Source organism: Sturnus vulgaris, chromosome 22 (assembly GCF_052056855.1).
Source record: "Sturnus vulgaris isolate bStuVul1 chromosome 22, bStuVul1.hap1, whole genome shotgun sequence".
Classification (NCBI taxonomy): domain Eukaryota; kingdom Metazoa; phylum Chordata; class Aves; order Passeriformes; family Sturnidae; genus Sturnus; species Sturnus vulgaris.
In genome coordinates, this window is record NC_142264.1 from 10,270,156 (window position 1) to 10,290,736 (window position 20,581).

General features: G+C 55.8%; 1 protein-coding gene across 21 annotated transcripts in view; it reads left to right on the top strand.

The window, feature by feature from the left end:
* The window catches only part of GRIN1 (glutamate ionotropic receptor NMDA type subunit 1), a 38,481-nt gene extending 18,165 nt beyond the window's left edge, over positions 1 to 20,316 (top strand). For 2 of the 21 annotated variants that reach the window (XM_088177627.1, XM_088177628.1), the window contains 15 exons: positions 1,010 to 1,154; positions 1,249 to 1,332; positions 2,532 to 2,667; positions 3,524 to 3,651; positions 3,833 to 3,997; positions 4,253 to 4,371; positions 5,054 to 5,166; positions 5,664 to 5,812; positions 6,527 to 6,684; positions 7,062 to 7,223; positions 8,862 to 8,971; positions 9,995 to 10,140; positions 11,761 to 12,012; positions 12,753 to 12,863; positions 15,645 to 16,813. In XM_088177627.1, the coding sequence (XP_088033753.1) occupies positions 1,010 to 1,154; positions 1,249 to 1,332; positions 2,532 to 2,667; positions 3,524 to 3,651; positions 3,833 to 3,997; positions 4,253 to 4,371; positions 5,054 to 5,166; positions 5,664 to 5,812; positions 6,527 to 6,684; positions 7,062 to 7,223; positions 8,862 to 8,971; positions 9,995 to 10,140; positions 11,761 to 12,012; positions 12,753 to 12,863; positions 15,645 to 15,848 (2,182 nt within the window). In that variant the 3' untranslated portion in view covers positions 15,849 to 16,813. Of the gene's footprint in view, positions 1 to 1,009; positions 1,155 to 1,248; positions 1,333 to 2,531; positions 2,668 to 3,523; positions 3,652 to 3,832; positions 3,998 to 4,252; positions 4,372 to 5,053; positions 5,167 to 5,663; positions 5,813 to 6,526; positions 6,685 to 7,061; positions 7,224 to 8,861; positions 8,972 to 9,994; positions 10,141 to 11,557; positions 11,600 to 11,760; positions 12,013 to 12,162; positions 12,393 to 12,752; positions 12,864 to 15,644; positions 16,814 to 18,731 lie in introns of those variants that run through there. The other 19 variants (XM_014881094.2, XM_088177636.1, XM_088177634.1 and 16 more) reach the window with 16 other exon arrangements.
* The last annotated feature ends 265 nt before the right edge of the window (positions 20,317 to 20,581 follow it).

Consider the following 20,581-nt stretch of genomic DNA (forward strand, 5'->3'; position numbering starts at 1 on the left):
GGAAAAGATTGGGGACCATGGTCTCCTCCAGTCTGGAGCTTAATTCCATAGGTGGAAGTGGGAGAGAGTGGGGCTTCTGCCAAATCAAGCTAGGGGGATATTTCTGTCCCATTTTATCTCAGTGCTGCGGACATGTTTCCTGCTGAATATTCCAAGGGCTGGGGCATGGGTCCAGCACTGCAAGCAGGGCTTGGTGGCAAGAGATGTCCATGCATGGAGCAGGTTCCCCTTGGCTGTAGCAAACCCTGGTGCTGTGGATTTGGAAGCTGGGGCGTCACAGATGGGAGCATGTGCCTGTGGGGTCCTGCTGCCAGGGCGGGGGGATCGGCAGGTCCTGCATGTGCTTCAGACCCCAATCCCTGCATCACTGCAGATGCTGGGGCCAGAGGGGCTGTGCCTTGGAGCAGCAGCCACTCCCTGCAGACCCGGGTTCTGTTGTGCATGAGACCTGCAAAGCCTGGAGATTGTTTTAGAAGCATTTCTGGCATCCCCTGCAGTGACAGTCTTTGGCATGAGCGAGTCAAAGCTGTTCTTCACAAGTAGCTCAGGCAATCCTTGTTCATCTCCACTATCACCTTTCCAGGGTTTGGGGGCTGGTTCTCTCCGTGGTGGTGTCTGTGTGTGTCTGGGCCTCTAGCCAGGCTGGGATGGGCAGGTGCCAGGCACAGAACCAAAGATGTAGCATAGGCACATCTCGCAGGGAACCCCCAGAAGAAAATGTCCTTGGGTGTTGTGGGACAGATCATTCCAGAAGGAGTGGGACTGATCTGGTGGAGAACAAGGGGCAGTGACAAAATAGATGGTAGAGAACATTCTCCTGATTCCATCCACTAGGAGGGGATGAGCACAGGCCTATTAACAGGCCACAGGTAACCTTGGCTAGACTTCTGCAGGGTAGTGAGCTTATGGCAGGTAACTGAGAGGAAGCATTTGCCTTTCAGATGCCTTGGGAGGTGTCTCAATAGCACAGCAGGTGTTCTAGGTGTCCCAGCAGTGTTTCTCTCCATAGGGTGTTGATGTCCTCCAAGTACTCAGAGGGTGTCACCGGCCGGGTAGAGTTCAACGAGGACGGGGACAGGAAGTTTGCCAACTACAGCATCATGAACCTGCAGAACCGGAAACTGGTCCAGGTTGGGATTTACAACGGCAGCAATGTACGTGCAGGCCTGCACTGGGGAAGGAGGGGTTGGGCACTGGGGTGTCCACCTTGGCCTCATGTCCATCTGCTTCCTCCGGGATCCATTGCAGGTACTGACCAACGACAGGAAGATCATCTGGCCAGGGGGGGAAACCGAGAAACCTCAAGGCTATCAGATGTCAACCAAGTTGAAGGTAAGAGCAAACGGAACTATGGGCAGGCTTCTCAGCTCTCTGCGAGCCGGGCAGTGACTTCATCTGCCTTTCACCTCCACAGCTGCTCTGCACCTGGCAGCAGCATTTGCAAGGCTGTGTTCAGAGCACAACTTCCAGCTGGAGTCAATCTAGATAGGGGCATCCTTGGGTTTGGAAAGAGACAGGTGGGAAATGGATATGAAAGAAAACAGTATAGAAGGGGTAGAGGGACAAGGTGTTCTCATGGAAGCCAGAGGACACCTGCCACAGATTTTCAAGAAATACAAGGATGGGCTCTTTTGGCCAGGGCATGGTTCAGCTCTGATAGACAGTGCAGAGACCAGGTGGGAACAGATTCAAAAGGTGATTAAACCCTCTGGTAGAGGGTGGATGGATTGGTGGCTGCAAGGCTGAACTCAGGAAATCCCTGAGGAGCTGATGGCCAGAAGATGGAGGTAACACTGGCAGAAGGTCCCTCCAGTCTTGCTTTGCTTCTCATGCTCTTCCTTTAAGTGTCATTCAGCAGCCTCTTTAGTGACTGTATCCCTCTTTAGTGACTGTATCCCCCTTTAGTTACTGGATCCCCCTTTAGTGACTGGATCCCACTTTAGTGACTGGATCCTGGCCAGGCTGATCTTACCAACATGGCCATTCATTTTTCCTACTGTTCATTTGTCCAGCAAGGGAAATCCCATTCCCACTGGCAGTGAGCCCTTATCCCCACAGAGGTGCTATGGGTACATTGCGATTGCTGCTTGACTGAAAGGTCCAGGGCAGGACTGAAACACCTGCATTAACTTGAGGCAGTGTGACAGTGTCTAGAGCCCCTTTCCAGGAACTAGTTCTGACTGTGTGGTGTTTCCCATCAGTCTCCTGTTCAGGAAAGAGATTTTGAGGCTCAGGTGAAAGTGCCGTATGAAGGAGGACACTCCTCACCTTGGGTGCAGGAGTGTTCTAATGCTGCATTAACGGCTGGATTTCATTATCTTAAACGTCTTTTCCAGCTTAGAGGATTCTCTGATTCTCTGATTCTCTGATTCCCAAATTCTCTGATGCCAAGGCCAGGTCCTTCTGCTGGGCTGAGATGGCAGCTGGGGAGGGCACACGGTTCATGTGGGGAGGGCAGCCCAGCTCCTGCCACAGGAATGCAGCTCTGGAGGGAAACACAGACCAGAGGGTGTTTGTGCTTCACCTCACAGATTGTGACCATCCACCAAGAGCCCTTTGTGTATGTGAAGCCCACTCAGGCAGATGGGACCTGCAGGGAGGAATTCACCATCAATGGAGATCCTGTCAAAAAGGTCTTCTGCACTGGACCCAATGAGACCATCCCAGGTAACTCGGTCTGCTGGGGACTCCTGCTCCAAGAAGGGGTCCCAAGGAGGGTACTCAGTCATACAGGAGGCCCAGAGGATGAGGCACAGAGAGGTGACAGCACAGCTGGCCTCCAGACATCCCCCCATCAGCTCAGCCTCACAGCAGTGTTGTGCAGGAGTTGGGCCCTCGGATCCAGGGGTTTGAGCCCAACAGATTCTTTCCCACTGTCTCTCTTCTGGATGGGCACCAGGGCAGCTTTGAGGGATTGCATCCCAAGTTTCTATCTCCTGACATGTTCCAATTCTCTCTGCCTTAATCTCCTGCAGCAGCAAGGACCCCGAGGCACATTAGCACATGCTGCACTGACACAGCACCAGTTTCAAACTGTCCCAGAAACCTGTGTCAGGATCAGGAGTGAGCACCTGGGGTGAGGTGGGAGCTGCTCAGCAATGCCAGGCTTGCCCAGATCCACCTAAAGGGCATCCCCTTGGCTCATCACCTTCCTTGCACAACTTCCCCCCAGAGTGGTGTCCTGGGCTGTGTTCAGCCTGCTGGGCTCATGCCAGGACTCCTCCAGCACATGCACCGAGCCCTCTCCTTGCCCTGCAATGGGTGGGTAGCACCCCCTCTCAGCCCACCTCACTGGGACATGGCAAAGGAACGGGACCCCTTTGTCCCCAGCCTGCCAACACCCACAGGTGATGCAGGCAGTGACAGACGGTGGTCAGGCAGATGGCACTGAAGGATAACGTGGTTACATCCCACATGGAGCCAGAGCCGTGGGGTGGCTGCTCTCTCTGGGGACAGGCACGGATCCTGTGTGGGGTCCCTGGCCAAGGGCTGCCCGCTCATGGCCGTTCTGTCCCTCCCCCAGGCCGTCCCACCGTGGCACTGTGCTGCTACGGCTTCTGCATCGACCTTCTCATCCGCCTGGCAGGGGTGATGAACTTCACCTATGAGGTTCACCTGGTGGCTGATGGTAAATTTGGTACCCAAGAGCGGGTGAGTTTGAGCAGCCTGTGATCTTTCTTTGCGTGTATTGCGTGTTAAAACACCCCCACGCCCTTCTCCTGAGCAGGGTGGGGTGGAAGGGCAATGCAGGATTTCTAAAAAGTGCAGGGTCCTGGCTGGTGGGGGATGTGTGTCAGGGCAGGGGTCTGACGCGGCCTTGGCTTCCTGGCAGGTGAACAACAGCAACAAGAAGGAGTGGAATGGGATGATGGGGGAGCTGCTGAGCGGCCAAGCAGACATGATTGTGGCTCCCCTCACCATCAACAACGAGCGGGCTCAGTACATCGAGTTCTCCAAGCCCTTCAAGTACCAGGGCCTCACCATCCTCGTGAAGAAGGTGTGGTCTGGGTGGGATGTTTTGTAGAACACAGGAGATGCCCGTTCCCCAGATTGCACCATGCCCAGTGCAGCCCCTGCAAATTCCAGCCTCCAGGCTGCTGGTTTTGGTGCAGGCTCTTGTCTGCACCAACCTGACCCTTCCTGAGTAGCTGAGCAGCAGGAGCTTGGGGCAGGGCAGGGCCCCTCTGGGTCCAGGAGGGCAGGGTGCAGGTGTGGGGGTTGCCAGCACTGTTCTCGTCTCTCCTTTGTGCAGGAAATCCCCCGCAGTACCCTGGATTCGTTCATGCAGCCCTTCCAGAGCACGCTCTGGCTGCTGGTGGGGCTGTCAGTGCATGTGGTGGCAGTGATGTTGTACCTCTTAGACCGATTCAGGTGAGTGCACTCTGGGCCACTCAAGATCTGGAGGGGAGAGGGAGGTGCTCCTGGGAACTGTCCCCTGGGTCCCTTGCTTGGGCACAGTCTTGCAGCCCTTTGGGGTCTCTCACAGGGACTTAACCCACTTGCTCTGCCCCACCATCCCTGGGCTGAGGCTCGTGGCCCCTCTGGCTGCCTAAGATAAGGGATATGGATATGTGGGGTACCTGGCATGTGGGGATGTGGAAACACATCTGTCAGACCAGGTGCTGTTCAGATACCTGGACAAGGGGACTGTCAGCTTCTGGGCTCTGAGAGAATTTCCTCTCAGCCTTCCTTGGCCCTGTGGCAGCTCCTCTGAGGGCAAGAGAACCTGTCCCTGCCTCAGCCCTGTGCCCAGAGGCTTTGATGGCTAATCTGCAGGGAGCCCTCTGTGTTGCAGTGGGAGAGGCTTGAGCTGGCCAGGGTCAGATGATCTTTCTGGTCTGGAGAGAGTGTGATGGAACCAGTACCAGTGTGAGCCAGACAGGGCTGCAGGTCAGCACAGGGGTTTGCCAGGCAGTGGGACAGAGCTGCCTGGGACAAAGCACAATCTGTAGGAATGAGTGACACAGGGCTGCACTAGGACACGTAGGACACAGTGGGGAGCCCTGGGAATCAGAGTAAGGGGAATGAGAAGGGTTCTCCTCTTGTTTTCCAGCCCATTTGGCCGGTTCAAAGTAAATAGTGAGGAGGAGGAGGAAGATGCTCTGACTCTCTCCTCAGCCATGTGGTTCTCCTGGGGAGTCCTGCTGAACTCTGGCATTGGAGAAGGTGAGTGACAGCTCACAGCAGGACTGCTCTGCCCTGCAGCCCAGACTCTGAGCTGGGCAGGCTGGGGCGAAGCCCCTGCCCTCTTCTACAGCCTCCCACTCTCACCAGGTCCCTGTGGGACCTCATTCCCTGAGCCCTCCCTGGAGCAGGCTGATAGGAGATTTGGTGATGCTGAGTGTTGCACATTTGTGGCAGCTGTCAGGGCTGTCCTGCCACCCCAGCACCGGGGATGGGAAACAGAGCAGGGAAACTTGGGCTGGATCCCCTGCCCAGGGTTACCCACCCTCTCAGGGTGGCACACAGCATGCCCTGGAAGGAGCTGGAGGTTGGTTTTTTTTGTTTGTTTGGGCAATGCAGAAGCTCCTTGCACAGCTGCAGGCAGAGCAGATAGATGGTGCACATGTGCAGCTGCCATTGGGCTCATGTGGATTGACTCAGCTTTGGCAACCAAACCAAGTCCTCGTGGTGCCACTCTGATCTCTCCTCTCTCTCTGCAGGTGCTCCCCGGAGTTTCTCTGCCCGTATCCTTGGCATGGTGTGGGCTGGCTTTGCTATGATCATTGTGGCTTCATACACTGCCAACCTGGCAGCCTTCCTGGTGTTAGACCGACCTGAGGAGAGGATCACAGGCATTAATGACCCTCGGGTAATGACCCCTCGCTTGCTTTCCACTTCCCTGGGGCATATAACATGGCTTGTGGTTCCCAGAGCCCTGATTCACCACGGCTGTGATCTGTGCTGGTGGGGCCAGACCCAGGGAGCTCTGCCTGAGCTAGTGCTGATGAGTCTGAGCCCCTGCCCTGGGTGGGAATGGACAGACGTGGGCAGGGATCAGCAGGAAAACAACCTGTGCAGAAATAGCCTCTCTGCAGTCAAAGTGCCTGCCAGTTCCTGGAGAGCCTCCTCTCATCAACGAGGAAACGATTCATTATGGATGAGTTATAACTAATGAAATCGTCCCTGCGGTGTAGTCAATACTCTCCACATGCCTGAAATCCATTTCCTGCTCTGGCAAGGACACAGCCACAGCTCATCAGGCCAGGCACGCAGGAATGTGCCCTGCAGCATCACTGACCCACAGCATCCCACACCCTGTGTGAGCCCAGCCCCATGGCATCCACAGGCGTCCTGCACCCTCAGTGCCATCGTGTCCCTGTCCCATAGCACCCCCTGTCCCAGCACCATGGTCTCAGAGCATTCACTGCCCCGTGGCATCCTCTGAGGAGATCAAGGTATTCTCTAGGGAATATTCTTCAGGGAATAGGTCCCTGAAGGAGATGGGAAATGGGAGAGGAAACAGCTTGGGGTGAGAAAGTTTTGTTAGTGAAGGACAGAAAAAAATAGGAGCCTTGCCTTTCAGCTGCGCAACCCCTCGGATAAGTTCATCTACGCCACGGTGAAGCAGAGCTCTGTGGACATCTACTTCCGACGGCAGGTGGAGCTGAGCACCATGTACAGGCACATGGAGAAGCACAACTACGAGAGCGCTGCCGAAGCCATCCAGGCAGTGAGGGACAAGTGAGTAGGGCCAGCACCTTGCCTGGCCACGCTGGGAAGGGCTTCAGGGAGCTGCAGTTGGGTGGAGCAAGGGCAAAGCTGGAGAGAGATGTGGTCACAGTATGGCTTGATGGGAGCTCCAAGCTGGGGCTGGGTGGGATCTGTCCAGTCCTGGTGCATCCCAGGTCTCTGGGTGGGGAGCACAAGGTCTGTGTGGGGGATGGCACAGTGAGAGCCCTGGCCATGGCGTCCCTTTATGGCCCCTTTTCTTCTTTCAGTGCAAGGGTGGGTGACTTTGGTGTTTAAATTAGAGCTGGGAGCAGCCTCGATGCTCCCACAGAGGCTGCAGACAAGCTGGGCTGCCCAGCCTGACCCGTCCATCCTCCCTCTGTGTCCAGCAAGCTCCACGCCTTCATCTGGGACTCGGCAGTGCTGGAGTTCGAGGCCTCCCAGAAGTGTGACCTGGTGACCACAGGGGAGCTCTTCTTCCGCTCCGGCTTCGGGATCGGGATGCGCAAGGACAGCCCCTGGAAGCAGAACGTCTCCCTGGCCATCCTCAAGTCCGTACACGGCTCTTGGCGTGGGGCTCGCCCCAAATGCTGCATGTGCCAGGCACTGCCAGCCACACTCCAGACCTCTCAGGGACAGGGGTGCTGGGGTGCCCTTCCATCCTGACAAAGGGGACATTGAGTGACTGGGGTGGGCACCCATAGCCTCAGCTGTGGCTCTCAGGGCTGGGAAAGCAGCAGGGGACTGGAGGGAGGGCAGAGCAGGGCAAGGAGCAGAGTCATGGTCAGCCAGGGGTGTAGGCAAAGGTGGCAGAGAGCAGCAGGAGCCATCCATCACAGGTTTATGTGAGCAGGGTGTGGGTGCTGCCATCTCTCCACTCCTCCCTCAGGGCTCAGCCTGTCCAACAACATTGCACTGCCCTGGCTTGGTCATCCAGGGATTTTTTCTTTCAACTCTGGCTAATCCTGTTACACAGGGATATGTCAGGACCCCCTCTGAGTCCAAGGCTTTTACACCAGCACTAACCTGCAGTGTGGGGTGTCACAAGTCAGACTGATATTGTGGGTGAAAAGGGATTTCCTTGTATTACTTTGGAAATGCCACACTCTTTGCAGGCAGAGAAATGTCATGATGGAGGAACAGGCAGATGGGAAGCAGCAAGTGAAGGGAGGGAGCCCTGGGAGATTCATTTTAGGAGAGACACCACCAGGGTCCTGCCCAATATGTGGAGGTAAAAGGCCTGAGAGAGAATGGGCAGGATGTGGAAGATGGGCAAGACCCAGGGTGATGTAGGGAGCCATGGACCCCGTCTGTGGAATGGTCTCAACACAGCGATGGGTGGCAGCAGGGCAGATGGGATTTGGGAGAACCACGTAAGAAGCCTGACAAGGCCACAGGAGTCCTCAGTGTCCTTCTGGGAAAGGATGAGGAAGCCCAGGACTACAGGAAGGTGGTGGGGGTGTACCAGGAACAAGAGGGAGGAAAGTGCAGGGAGCCTGTGGTGAGATGTGTGCTCTGTGCCCACACCATCCCCACAACCTGCTCAGGCAGAAATGGGTGCTGTGAGGACACAGCTGTGACACCAAGCTGTGACACCAAGCTGCTGGTGTGTCCCAGCCCTCACTGTGCACCACAGGGAGCTGCCAGATGGCAGTGCTCTGACCTAGAGGGTGCTGGGGGTCACCAGGAAGGACTGGGGTCCATCATTGCCTGAGCTCCAAGTGGCCCTGGCAGGCAGAGGAGCTGTGCAGGAGGGAACTGGGAGATGTGGTTCATGTCCACTCCCTGCAGCCTTCTCCAAGAGCTCTTGGAGCACTGCCAGCTCCATCCTTCCTTGGAAACACACCTTCCCCATGGCTTATATGTGGCTCTTTTGGTAGGTGCTGCCGCCAAGGCGCCGCAGGGGCAGTGGCAGGGGGTGCTGTGGGTGCCTGCTTACAGCACTGCACTGTGCAGGGCTCTGTGTGTGTGTGTGACCACACAGTGCTGGCAGCCCCTGCAGACAGCCCACCCTCACTCTGTGCAAAGGCCACACGTGCACAGGTGTGCACACACAGCCAGCACATCCTTGGTTCCTGTGCTGGCGGCTTCAGGCAGCGCAGAGTCCTAGGATGGAGGCAGAGTGTGTGCCCCAGCTGCCTGTGGCTGGTCCCCAGTGACTACCCTGTCCTGTCTCCTTGTGCTTCCAGGTCCCACGAGAATGGCTTCATGGAGGATTTGGACAAGACTTGGGTGAGGTATCAAGAGTGTGATTCCCGTAGCAATGCCCCAGCAACACTCACCTTTGAAAATATGGCAGGTTTGTTCTGCAAACCTCTTTCTCTCCCTTCACTGGGTAACCCGCTTTTGCTCAAGACATTCTCCTCTCTGGGGCTCTCCTCTCAGGCCAAATCTCTGCTGCTTCTGGATTTGTGCTTTCCTAGTGCTGGAAGGCTGCTGAGATGGGCTCCATTCCCACCTTGTTCAGAACTGTTCCACAAAGCTTACCCCACCTTCCCTGAGTGCCCTTGCCATTGGGGCTGCTGTGGTGTGAGCATGGCTCCCCTCCCTCTGCCCTGGCCAAACTGTGGCTGTCACAGTGCAGTCAGCGCTGTCACCAATGCAGAGAGGAGAACAGCACCTTGGGGGATGTGAGTGAGAACCCTGCTGCAGGAGGAGGCTGGAGGTGAGGGGCAGCCCCCTAGTCCTGAGGAGCCCTGGGCAGGGCCAGGACAAGGATAATTGATACAGAGGGGTTTTCATCTTGCAAATACCATGAGAACCCCAAGATAGGCTCTCCCTTTGCACTGAGGTGGTGCTGCTGGTCCTATAGCCAGACAATGCAGTAATGAGGGATGAGGGGTGTCCGATGGGACCCCGTCCTCACCAGCACTGCTGCCCGGGTTACGGGCAATGGAGAGAGGGGGTATTCTGCTCCATCTCCTCAGACACCACTCCAGAAATGTCAGCCCCGAGGGCTGCAGGCCTCCAAGGGCAGCACAGAGCTCTGTGCGTGGCTGTGCTTCCTGACGAGCCAAACTGGGGCACCAGAGCTGGGTTCTGGTGCAAACAGCCCCACAGTCCTGGGGATGGGGTCTGCCCTGGGGCTTGCCGTGCCTGTCCCCAGCATCGCTGCAACTCAGTGCCCTGTGCCCCCCCAGAGCTGGCACTGACATCCCTCAGGTGTCCAGGCTGTGTTCCCCTTGTGGCCCTCCAGGACTGCAGGGAGAAGGCGGGGGGACCCCGGGTTGGCAGATGCTCCCGTCACCGAGCATGATGCAGAAGAAATGAGGGGTCATGTTGCAATTTCCACTGCCCCCTGTAACTTTCCTGCTTATTTCAGGTGTGTTTATGCTGGTGGCTGGAGGTATTGTTGCCGGGATATTTTTAATATTCATAGAAATAGCTTACAAAAGACATAAGGACGCGCGGAGGAAGCAGATGCAGCTGGCGTTTGCGGCCGTTAATGTGTGGAGGAAAAACCTGCAGGTAGGACAAATCGTTTTTAGAGCAAATCTCCACCAGGTGCGTTTTCCATTCCTTCACCAAATCAGTGAATGCAGAGCTGTGGATTAGCATGGGGCCCTCTGTTCCCCACCCCGCCCCCAGTAGCTCCAGCTGGGCATTACTGGGTGACTGTTAAGCTGTAGGGTAGTGTCCCTGCCTTTTCCCCGGGAGCTGCCCCTGCCCGGTGCTGTCTCTCCCAGCAAAGCTCCAACAGGGCAGAGGCCTGGCCCAAACACCCCCAGTGGAGCTTGGGATGGGGACTTTGCTCTGCTGGGGACCACGTGCCAGAGCCACACCTTGGCCTGGCTGAGCAGGCAGTGTCAGCGTGGCTCCTTTGCAGGGTCTGCCCTGCTGCCCGGCTCCGGCCGCGCTCACCAGCAGATGGGAAGGTCAGCCCGCTGCCACTGACCATCCCTGCCCAGTGCTCAGGTGGAGGAATGCTCCAGGGATAGTTTCCATCACCTCCCCTTCTCTGCCTGCTCCGCAGCAGCATGGTAGCCCTTGCCATACCCAGGACTGACTCCAAAAACAGGTGGTGCGTGCTCTTGTCCTTTGGAGACAAGGACATTTCCCCACACAGGAGGCAGCAGTGCCGGTCCCTGGCAGCGCCAAGGCTCCCTTGGTCTCCTTTCATGGGGCTGTTGCTCTCCCAGACTCCTCCCACTCCTGGAACATCTTTCTGTCACTCAGGCAGGGAAGCCCAGGAGGGTCAGAGGAGCCTGGCAGTGACACTGAGCCATGGGCACGTCCGTGGGCCAGCAGCCTCACACTTCCCTTCCCCTGCTGCTTTTAGGGCTGAGCCCCACTGTGCCCCTGATCCCAGTGTAGGGCAGCTGGAGGCTGTCTGAGTTGCCCGGGCTGTTTTTTCCCTTGGGGAAGCACAATGGCGTTCCAAGAGCAAAAGTTCCTTTAGGTGACTAAAGGACACTGCCTCTCGGAGCACAGCCAGCAAACAAAGAGAGAGGAGGAGGCTGGGGACCCCGAGAGGAGCCCACCAGGGCCCGGGGAGCAGCGCTGGCTGGGGCTGTGGGGGGGCTGCCCGGGTGGAAGCGACTGCCCGAGAGCAGTGAGGGGAGCACGAGGCCGGGCTGCTGTATCCTGAGAGCTCGCTGGGTTCAGTTCACCGGAAAGAGTCTCGGAAAAGCCATTTCTCAATTTTTTTTCTCCTTTTTTTCCTTTTTTTTCCTTTGCTTCCAAAAAGCAGCAGCACCGAGGGGGTTAAGGCTGCTGGGACAGAGCACACTAGTCGCACTGCCATTTTTCACTTGCCAACCTTCTAGAAAATACTGCACTGGGTCCTTGGGCAGAGTCTGTGGGACTGTGAGCAAAGCATGCTGCCCTGTGGGGGTAAACAGCCTCATGGTAAAGAGCCGTTTGACATTGTAAGACTTTTCCACAGGAGGAAACGTCAGAGCACTAGTATCTGGTACATTGCTAGAAGGTAGGCAAGTGGAAAGATTTATTTGTTAAAACAAACAAACAAAAATAATGGTTTTTGGGATCACAGTTTTGCCATGGCTATTTCCTGAGATGCCATGGAAGAAAAAGACATTTCATTCCATTCATCTTGCTTTCCTTTCCGTTTGTGCATGTCCGCAAAAGAGAGAACTGAGAAGGAGGAGCAAATGTATCCCCGAGCATGCTCTACGCACCAGCGGGATACATTTTGGTTACCCCCGTGCGGTAGCAGAGCCAGACCTGGTCACTCCGTCCCCCGTCGGAAAGGTCACACTCATTGGCACGAAAGCAATTGGGGAGGACTCGCTGCCAGCGCCCGGCGCCGAGCGCGGCTGGGCCCCCCGGCCCGCGGCCCCCGCACCATGGCGGCTGGTGCTCCCAGCCTGCGCCAACCAGGTCCGACTCGCTAACTCCAACGCCTACATTTTTCAGTTCTGTTCCTCTTTGAGTTCATCCCGACCCGACGACATCATGGCACTAACGCTTTGCTTCCTCCCTTTCTTTTCCTTTGTATTTTTTTTTTTTTACTTTTCTTTTTTCTTCCAGTTTCCTTTTTGTTTTTTAGCCTGTTTTACTTTGGAAAACAAACCAAACCACCACCAACAACCACGTTCGGCTTTGCACAACTGCATCATTTGAATTTTTGAACACATTTTTTTTACAGAATATTCATACAATGACTTCTCTTTCAATGCAGTCCTCTCTCTCTCTTGTGGCACTAGGATTCAGCCTCAGAAAAGGCCCTGAGCAATTTTTTTTTTTAGTGATAGGTGCAGCATCTCACATCTCGGTCCAGCCAGGCTAGCGGTAGAAGCAAGGGGCAAGGCGCCAGGCAGAGCATCCCCAGGAAGCAAGGTCAGCTGTGCCGGCCTGGCTGCAGACACCAGGAGAGCAGGGCTACTCCCCAGAGGGGTTCCCAGCGCTCCAGATGCGAGGCCGGCCCCCCGTAGCTGTAGCAGTGTGGTGGCTGTGCCGTAGCCGTGGGTCACGGAGGCCCTTGGAGGACTGGGAGTGGCAGAACACCTCCAGTAGCTTTCTCACCTAAATGAAGGCCATGACATGGGGCAGTATTCAAATAGATTTAGAGTTTCCAACAACACACTAGAGATCTAATTACTTATACATATTCATTTTAGGATAGAAAAAGTGGTAGAGCAGAACCTGACCCTAAAAAGAAAGCCACTTTTAGGTCCATCACCTCCACCCTGGCCTCCAGCTTCAAGAGACGTAGGTCCTCCAAGGATACGGTAAGAGGAAGAAGAACAATTCTGCCCTCTCTCTTTCTCTCTCTTTCTCTCTTCTGCCATCCCATTGACTGCCACACACCCATCCCGAAGCTGCCAGTGTACATGCATAGCTCATGTTCGTCACCAGTCAGTCAGTCAGTCAGTCAGTCATCCCGTGTACCTGAAAGGATGCTGGGATCCTGGAGGGCAGGCAGGAGGTGGCTTGGAGTCCTGTGATGAGTTGGGAGATGAAAACGAGTTTTTGTTTTGTTTTTTTGTTTTCTTTTTGCCTGGATGATTTCTGATGTTCCTCTCTGTGCTTCGCTCACCTTACCGGTGCTGACCTCTTGAAACTGATGACATTTTTTTCTTTTTTTTTCTTTTTTTTTTTTTTTTCTGTTCCTAAGTGTTCCTGTACCTGTTTGTCATTGTATGCCTAAAAACAATCACCCCGATTTAATTTGGGCACTGTGTCACCTCACCAAGAGCCATGCGTGTCACACTCTCTACATGTGATTTTTGTTTGTGACAATTAGCATTCCGAATAGTCCTCGCACAGGAGTGACAGCTGTCTCTGGTTATCGTCAGCAGTAATGCAGCTCTAGAAAAGAGATGAAAAGGCTCCAAGGAAGAGGTTGTTAAAGACCCAGCCTTGGTTCAAACTCGTGTTTTCTGCTGCTTTCACATAACCAGAGATAATTTCCAAATTGCTGCCTCTAAAGCCAGCTGTTTCCAAATGTGCAAATGTGTCTGCTCGTGCTGGAGCTTCAGACACTTCAGCGTCAGGTTGGGCTGTTGGTCTGTCGGACTGAGCCGTGTCCTTCTGCATGTCGCCGTCTGTTGTATGACACTCTGCACTGTGGCTACTCTGTTGTCTCGTGTGGCAGCGCCCGCTGCGTTTTGCTGCCCGACCTCCTAGCGCGACGGGCTTGCCAAAATCCCCTCCCCGGGGCGACCGGCGGGTTTGTGCCCAGGGCTGCTCAGAGTAGGTCCCTGCCAGGCTGCCCTGGCGCAGTGGGGACGGGGGGACGGTGGCAGCACGGGGAGATGTGGCCCCCGTGGCGGGGTGGCCCATCCCCACCGCAGGCTTGGGCGCCTCGGGGACAGCATGTGTTATCGCAGGGGGTCTCGGGGCCACGGCTCTGTATGAGAAATGGAGGAGGCTGCCTTTGACACCAGCGCAGGCTCCATACCAAGAAGCTCCTGGAGCACTCCTGGAACGCAGCCCTGGGGACAGCTGAGCCCTCGGCCGGGCTCAATTGCCACCATCTCACACAAAGTGCTCCTCTCACTGTCACCTCGAGGCCTGGAAGTCATGGGGGGAACACCCACACTCTTCCCACTCATCCTTTGTACCCCACAGGGAGGACAGGCATCCCTGTCATCTCCTGTGCTGCTTCTGTGCTCCCTGGGTGTCATCTTGTCCCAGTAATGCCCCCATGTCTGGGGTCCCCTCTCCCCACTGCTGCACCTCCTGAGCAGCTCTGCAGGGAGGTCACAGGTTGTGTCTTCGTGGCCTGAGCCATTACCAGGGCAGAGGAGACAGAGATGGGGTGGGTGATGCAAGAGTGAGGAGGAATGCACAGAAAAAAGAGGGTGAGAAAAACTGGCAGAAATATCTGCATGTGCTGAGTAGACCCCCATGTTCTGTTGTGTTTGAATGACTCCACGATTAGGAAACCAAGGGGTCCCGTCCTGAGAGAGCAGCATCATGATGGTGCCCTGGGCACCTGGGGGAACCAGTGCCATCGGTGAGCAGAGGAGAGGGGAAGAATCCAGGAAAAATGGGGCAGCTGGTGTGTGGCACCCCTGGTACCTCCCACATTGCTCTTTCTTGCTCCTTCTTCACAGAAGCATCCTGGTCCTGATCCTGCTCCATGGTGTGGCTTGCAACCTACACCAACCAGCCCACAGCCCTCTCTGCCCCATGCCAGAAGCACCCCAATGCCCTGAGCTGACCAGGTCCAGGGCCCACCTGCACCACAGGTCCCATGGATGGGCAATGGAGCTGTTCTCTCCCCTTCCCACTCCCGCTTGGGTCCAGCACAGCACGGGGCTCCCCATATTTGGGTCCTGGTCATGCTCTTCCCAGCACATTGTTCATGGGCAAATTGTGGAGGCCCAATGACCCCACTCATTCCAGAAGATGGTCCCCACTTTGGGGGCAGCTGCATGATCAGTTATTCTCAACTGCTCAGAAGCCTGCCACAGTGCTCTGCCTGCCATGGGGTGCTGTGGCCAGGGTCCCAGGACACATTCCCCAGGGAACTGAGCTAGCTGGGTCAAGAGCAGCTATATGGGATGAACATCGAAGCCAATGTAGCCAGCTTGAAGGCTAGCAGCTATTGCAGGAGGTCCGTGGAGGAGCGAGCTTTGTGGTGATGTCGGGCATACCTGCTGTTGCTCTGTAGGGTGAGCAACCAGCGGGAGCAGGGTGCTGCCACCAGCTCCTGTCACAGCCTGTGCTTGGTGCCCTCCACTTCTGTGCAACAGCCCTGGCTCAGAGACCCCAACACCCTCCTGCTGGAAGGCCCCATGAGTCCATAGCATGCTGGGGCACGTTGCCTGGGGTCCTTGTAAAGACGAGAAAGCAGCGAGGTGCTCTGTTTCATGACGCTCAGCAGAGCTGTGGGCCCACACCAGGTCTTAGATGGGCAAGGCTGGAGAGCCCGTGGGGCTGGAAGGCCGGGCTGACCCAGCCCCACGGGCTCTCCTGGCTAGCAAGCGAAAGATGCAGACCTGGTGGCCTTGCTTCTTTCCTTTCCGTTGTCGGGAGTTTTAAAAATGGATTCTGCTCTGCAGCCCTGCAGAATGGTCCCTCAGGAGTGCCAGAGAGACAGGCTGGCACCATGGAGCCAAGACAGCCCTGGGAAGCTTCCACCCCACTCTGAACGTCCTAGCGCCCACCATCACCCGAGCTGCACAGCCTCTCCGCGGCACATCATCCCCACCGCCCCAGGAGGAGATGCATGTGTTCCCCATAGGCAGCTCCTGCAACTCGAGTAGCACTGGCAGAGCTGACGTTGCCATCCATCGCAGCCACCCACGATACTGCAACCCCACAGACGCCATGTGAGACGCATAGACCACACTGACACCTCCGAGCCGGCACATTGCGTACAGACACGTATGGAGGTGCACAGGTCCCTTAGCCCCCCGCATCGCCTGCCCCGCAGAGCCACACTGCCACCCCAGGCACAGCTGACACAGTCCCATGGCACCGCCCTGCCAGGGCCGGCGCTGGCATCCCTGGGGATGGTGCCAGAGCTGGGCGAGAACCTGGAAAAGGTCACCTTTTCAGTGAAGGATCATCTGTCCCAAAGCCAAATGCTTCTTGGCTGAGAAAGAGCCTAGGTTTTGGCCCAAAAGAACCAAAAGCAGGTCAAAGACAACTTTTTTTTTTTTTTTTCCCTAAAGGGAAGTTGATATTTTCTACAGCAAGATCGCATTTAGCTGGAATCCTAATTTTTAATTGAAAAAAACCCACAACAACAAACCAGAATTCTTCCAGAAAATCTTCCACCAGCCAGGGACTACCATATGAGCCCAGTTAGGTTGAAGTCATTTTTAAAGACATTAAGTTCTTGTCTATATTTTCTTCCTGGTTGTCATTTAAAGTTTTTGGTGCCTTCACTTCACTTCCATACCTTAACATGTTTGAGTCTCTTCTACGGTTAATATTGATTAATTTCTTAGCATTATAATGTTTTGTTTGGGGATTATTGCACCATCCCTGTAACATAATTTACCCTAAATTACTGATATGTGCTTCTAGCATTAGTCCTACTTTAACATAGTTTTGATATGACCGTTTTCTTGCTTTTTTTTTTCTTTTCCTTTTTTATTTTAATTTTAATTTTTATTATTAAAAATTGCATGCATGAACTTTACACAAAAAAAAAAAAAAAGTAAATGAGAATGTTACCCTGTGATAACTCTGTGATTGGAGGAGATATGCTTTCAAATCAAAAGCCATGCTCTTGTATTTTAATTTTTCTGGCCAGATTGCCCATTTCGCTTGGTTGTTTTAGTGTTTCCCACCCCCAGAGCTGTGCAGAGAGGCCAGAAGGCCCCAGCCTGCCCTGCTACACCACCACAGCAGCCACACGTACACATGCACCGAGGCACACACACTCACACAGGCACACTCCGCTGCTTCCACTCCCCTCACATCAGGCAGGATATTTAACAAAGGACCTTTCTTCTACCCATTCATTTTTGTATCTCCAGTTCCTCCTTCTCCTCCAGCAGTGAGTCACCAGCCTCTCCCCTTTCCCAGTCACCTCTCCTCCCTGCGGGAGTGAAGCCCCATCCCATGAGCACACACCTCCCGGCAGCTCTGCCATGGAAACACTGCATTGAGCTGGAATCCAAAGTTTTCGCGAGGAGGGGGTGGCTACATTCGATTTTGGGAGAGAGGGATGCTTTTTGGTGGGCTGATGAATAGCCACAAAAAGCTCCCCCAGGGTGTCAGAGTGACATCAAGATGGCCTTGGCCGCTCTCTGTGCCCACGGGTGATGGCCGAGCTGTTGCCCCTTAGCAAGGCAAGGCCATAACCAGGAATTCCCAGAGGCTCCACTGGGATCTTAGCCAGTGCCCTGAGTGGCAAGGTGATCCCATGAGAGGCTCCCTGGGTGTCAGCACGTCCCAGCACGATGCTGCAGAGACAGGAGCCTGGCCCTGCCCCAGCAGCTCCCACTGAGGGGTCCCGTGAAGCACAAAGCTGGGCTGGGCAGGACAGCCCCAAGGACCCCATGCAAGGCTCAGGGAGTGGCAGGAGGCAGGGTGTGCAGCACACAGGGTAGCCACAGTGCCAGACCTGCCAGCAGCACTGCGAAGGCCACGGCCACCATCGACCACAGCAGGACAGGTGAAATCTGTCACCGAGGAGCCCCCGTGGAGCCCCTCAAAACATCAGCCCTCCTGGGCAGGGTGGTGCAAGGGCTGGGAAATGTCACTGGAGACGGTCTGTGCTGCAGTGCATGAGACCCACAGAGAGCCTTTCCTGCCCTGGCACAGGATTAGGACCCCAGAGAGCAGCACAGCATGCTCTGGGCCACCCTCTCCTACAGCAGGGCTGGACAGGGCTTCCAGGTCAGGGTTTGTAGTCAGGAGAGTGGAGATGGGAGAGGAAGAGAGTATGGAAGGAGGAAGGGAGGAAATAACTGCCCAGCTGTAAATTCCTGCCTGGGGAGAAAGAACTTTTTCTCCTTGCCCATTGATGGCAATTTCTGCTCTCCCCCCTACTTGCCGATGGGACTGCAGCAGGGGAGGGCTCTCCCATGCCAAGTCCTCCCATCTGCAAGGAGCTCAGAACCCCAAATCCAGGCCACATCCCCCACACAGGCTGTATTTATTTTCACATTAGCAATCAATGCCACACTTTATCACAAGTCAACCACACCACATATCTCACCTGCATGAAAGGTAGTCACAGGCAGGGTCATTCAAGCAAGGAGGTGAAATGCCCTGGCCTCAAAGCACAGCTTGATCTGGCACCAGAGAGGTGCCAAAACCCAGCCAGACCCTCCAAACACAGGTTCAGGCGTGGGCTGGGCTGATGAGTCACAGGCTTTGTTTTGTAGCCCTCCCAGAGCAGAGAGGGCCTGGCTCAGCGGGTGACGTGGCAGCCACGCTCTGCAGAAGCTGCACCATGCTCCTGGGTGTCCCCCCTGCCCAGCTCCAGGGTGCTTGGAGAGCATCTGCAATGACCTCTCACAAGCATGGATGGCACTGGGAAGGGGACCTCAGCCAGCAGCAGCTCTCAGGGCGTTGCTTCACCCCAAGAGATATCCTGTAGGGACACATGGGATGGAAGTCGCAGCGGGGACAAGTGCCAGAACTGCCTAACACTTCTTTCTCCTTGTCTGTCTATTTGTGTGTTGCAGCAGTATCACCCCACCGACATAACTGGCCAGCTCAACCTCTCCGACCCCTCAGTCAGCACTGTGGTGTGACCTTCTCCCCGAGGGCCATCAGTCCTTGCCCAACACAGTAGGAAGGCACAGCCAGGACTGCCTTTCAAGGGACACTGATGGGTTCTTCTGGGTGAGATGGGAGAAAAGCATCCTTCATCCATACACAGTGACTCCATTGTATATCTCCCTCCCTTCCTAGGCCTGCTGCCATGCTCGTGCCCCAGGAAGCACAGCAGGACCAGGACAAGGTTTGGACTTCAATGTACAGAGATAATTGCTTCCAAACAGTGCCACGATAATCAGAATTGCCACTGACAGGCTCCGTGCAAGGGGAAAGGACTGCAGAAGGCACACGGTGCCTGCTCTCCCATGGTAGCAGGGAAGAGCTGGTTCCACACCACAAACACGTGCTTAACCTCACAGGCTGCAGCCTTCTGAGCACACACAGCCCCTCAGATGTGTGCTCCATGGCTCCCACCACCTGGAGGGCTCCAGCGACGTGCCCGGGCTCTGGAGCAGCCAGAGCAGCCAGCTCCTGGTGCGGCAGGTGGGGCACAGGTGCCTGCTGTGCCGAGGAACCCTCACGTCTGCCGCAGGGGCTGGAAGATGCGCTCTGCTCCTTGCAGGGGCTGGACCCTCTTTCCTTCCCTCCCATCGGCCTGTGGCTGTGACTCCGTTCCTGTCCGTGGTCTGGCTGCAGCAGGAGAGCTCCTGCCTGCAGCCCATGCCGCTGTGCTAATCGCGGTACTCCGAAGCCCGCGGAGTGCTGCCAGCCAAGATCCCGGCTCCCACCTCTCCTGCACAGAACACATCCCCAGGACCTGGCCACGGCCAGCATGTAGCACTCACACAGCAGCTCTCCTGGCCAGGAATTCTCCACGGGAAATGGCTCTGGATGGTTGCACTGACCTCTACCCCAGCTCCACACTGCCTCAGCACCAGCAATGCAAGGAGAGATGCTGCTGGCTGGTGACGGCTCGCTGCAGCGGTCACCCAGCCTGTCTGCACTGTCGGGGCACCACGGCCAGCACTGGCGGCTCCCCTGCCACCCTCACCTGCAGTTCAAGCTTGCCAGCAGCTCCCGCTGAAGCTCCAGCTCACGGCGGTCCATCTGCCTGAATCCGGAGACGTGGAAAGCAGCTCCCAGTTCGGGAGAAGGGAACTGAACGAGCCAGGCTGACGCCATCCCTCCCCGCACCTTCCTCCCCTCCAGCCCACCCTGAGCACGCTCCCCGTGGGCGCCGGCAGCGGCCCCGGGGATGAGCGGTGCACGGGCAGCGTCACAACCCGTCTCCTGCCGACATGGAAAACCCACCCGCACCGTGGTACCCAGCCCTAGGGCACGAACTGCCCTCCCCCTGCCCCAGGCTGCCCCCGCGGGCAGGATTTTCACATGGCAGCTGAGGTCTGTGAGCATCGTCCCACTGACTGCTGTGGTTCCATCAAGTTCATCTAGCTCCAGCTGAGAAATCGGACCCATTCTACTTTATACGTCAATGTTACATTAATAACAAGTTTTTGCAAGAGCTCAGTAAAGTCTAGACTGGATCATGAAGTGGTTTATTCCAGAGCTGTGTGCCTCTTTCCGTCTCTGACTTCTGGCAAAGCTGGCAGGGAGCCCTCTAGTGAATCAGAGCCAACCCTGTGGCAGGGTCTGCAGCCAATGGAGGGACAGGAAGGGATGAAGAAACCCGTAGGGAGAAAGGCCAGGGGCTATAGAGGGGACTGGGAGGGAAAGGGCATCCCCATTCTGGGATATTCAGGTGACAGCCAGGGTGGGGCACAGGCCTTGCAGTGAGAGGATGGGGACAGTCTGGAGC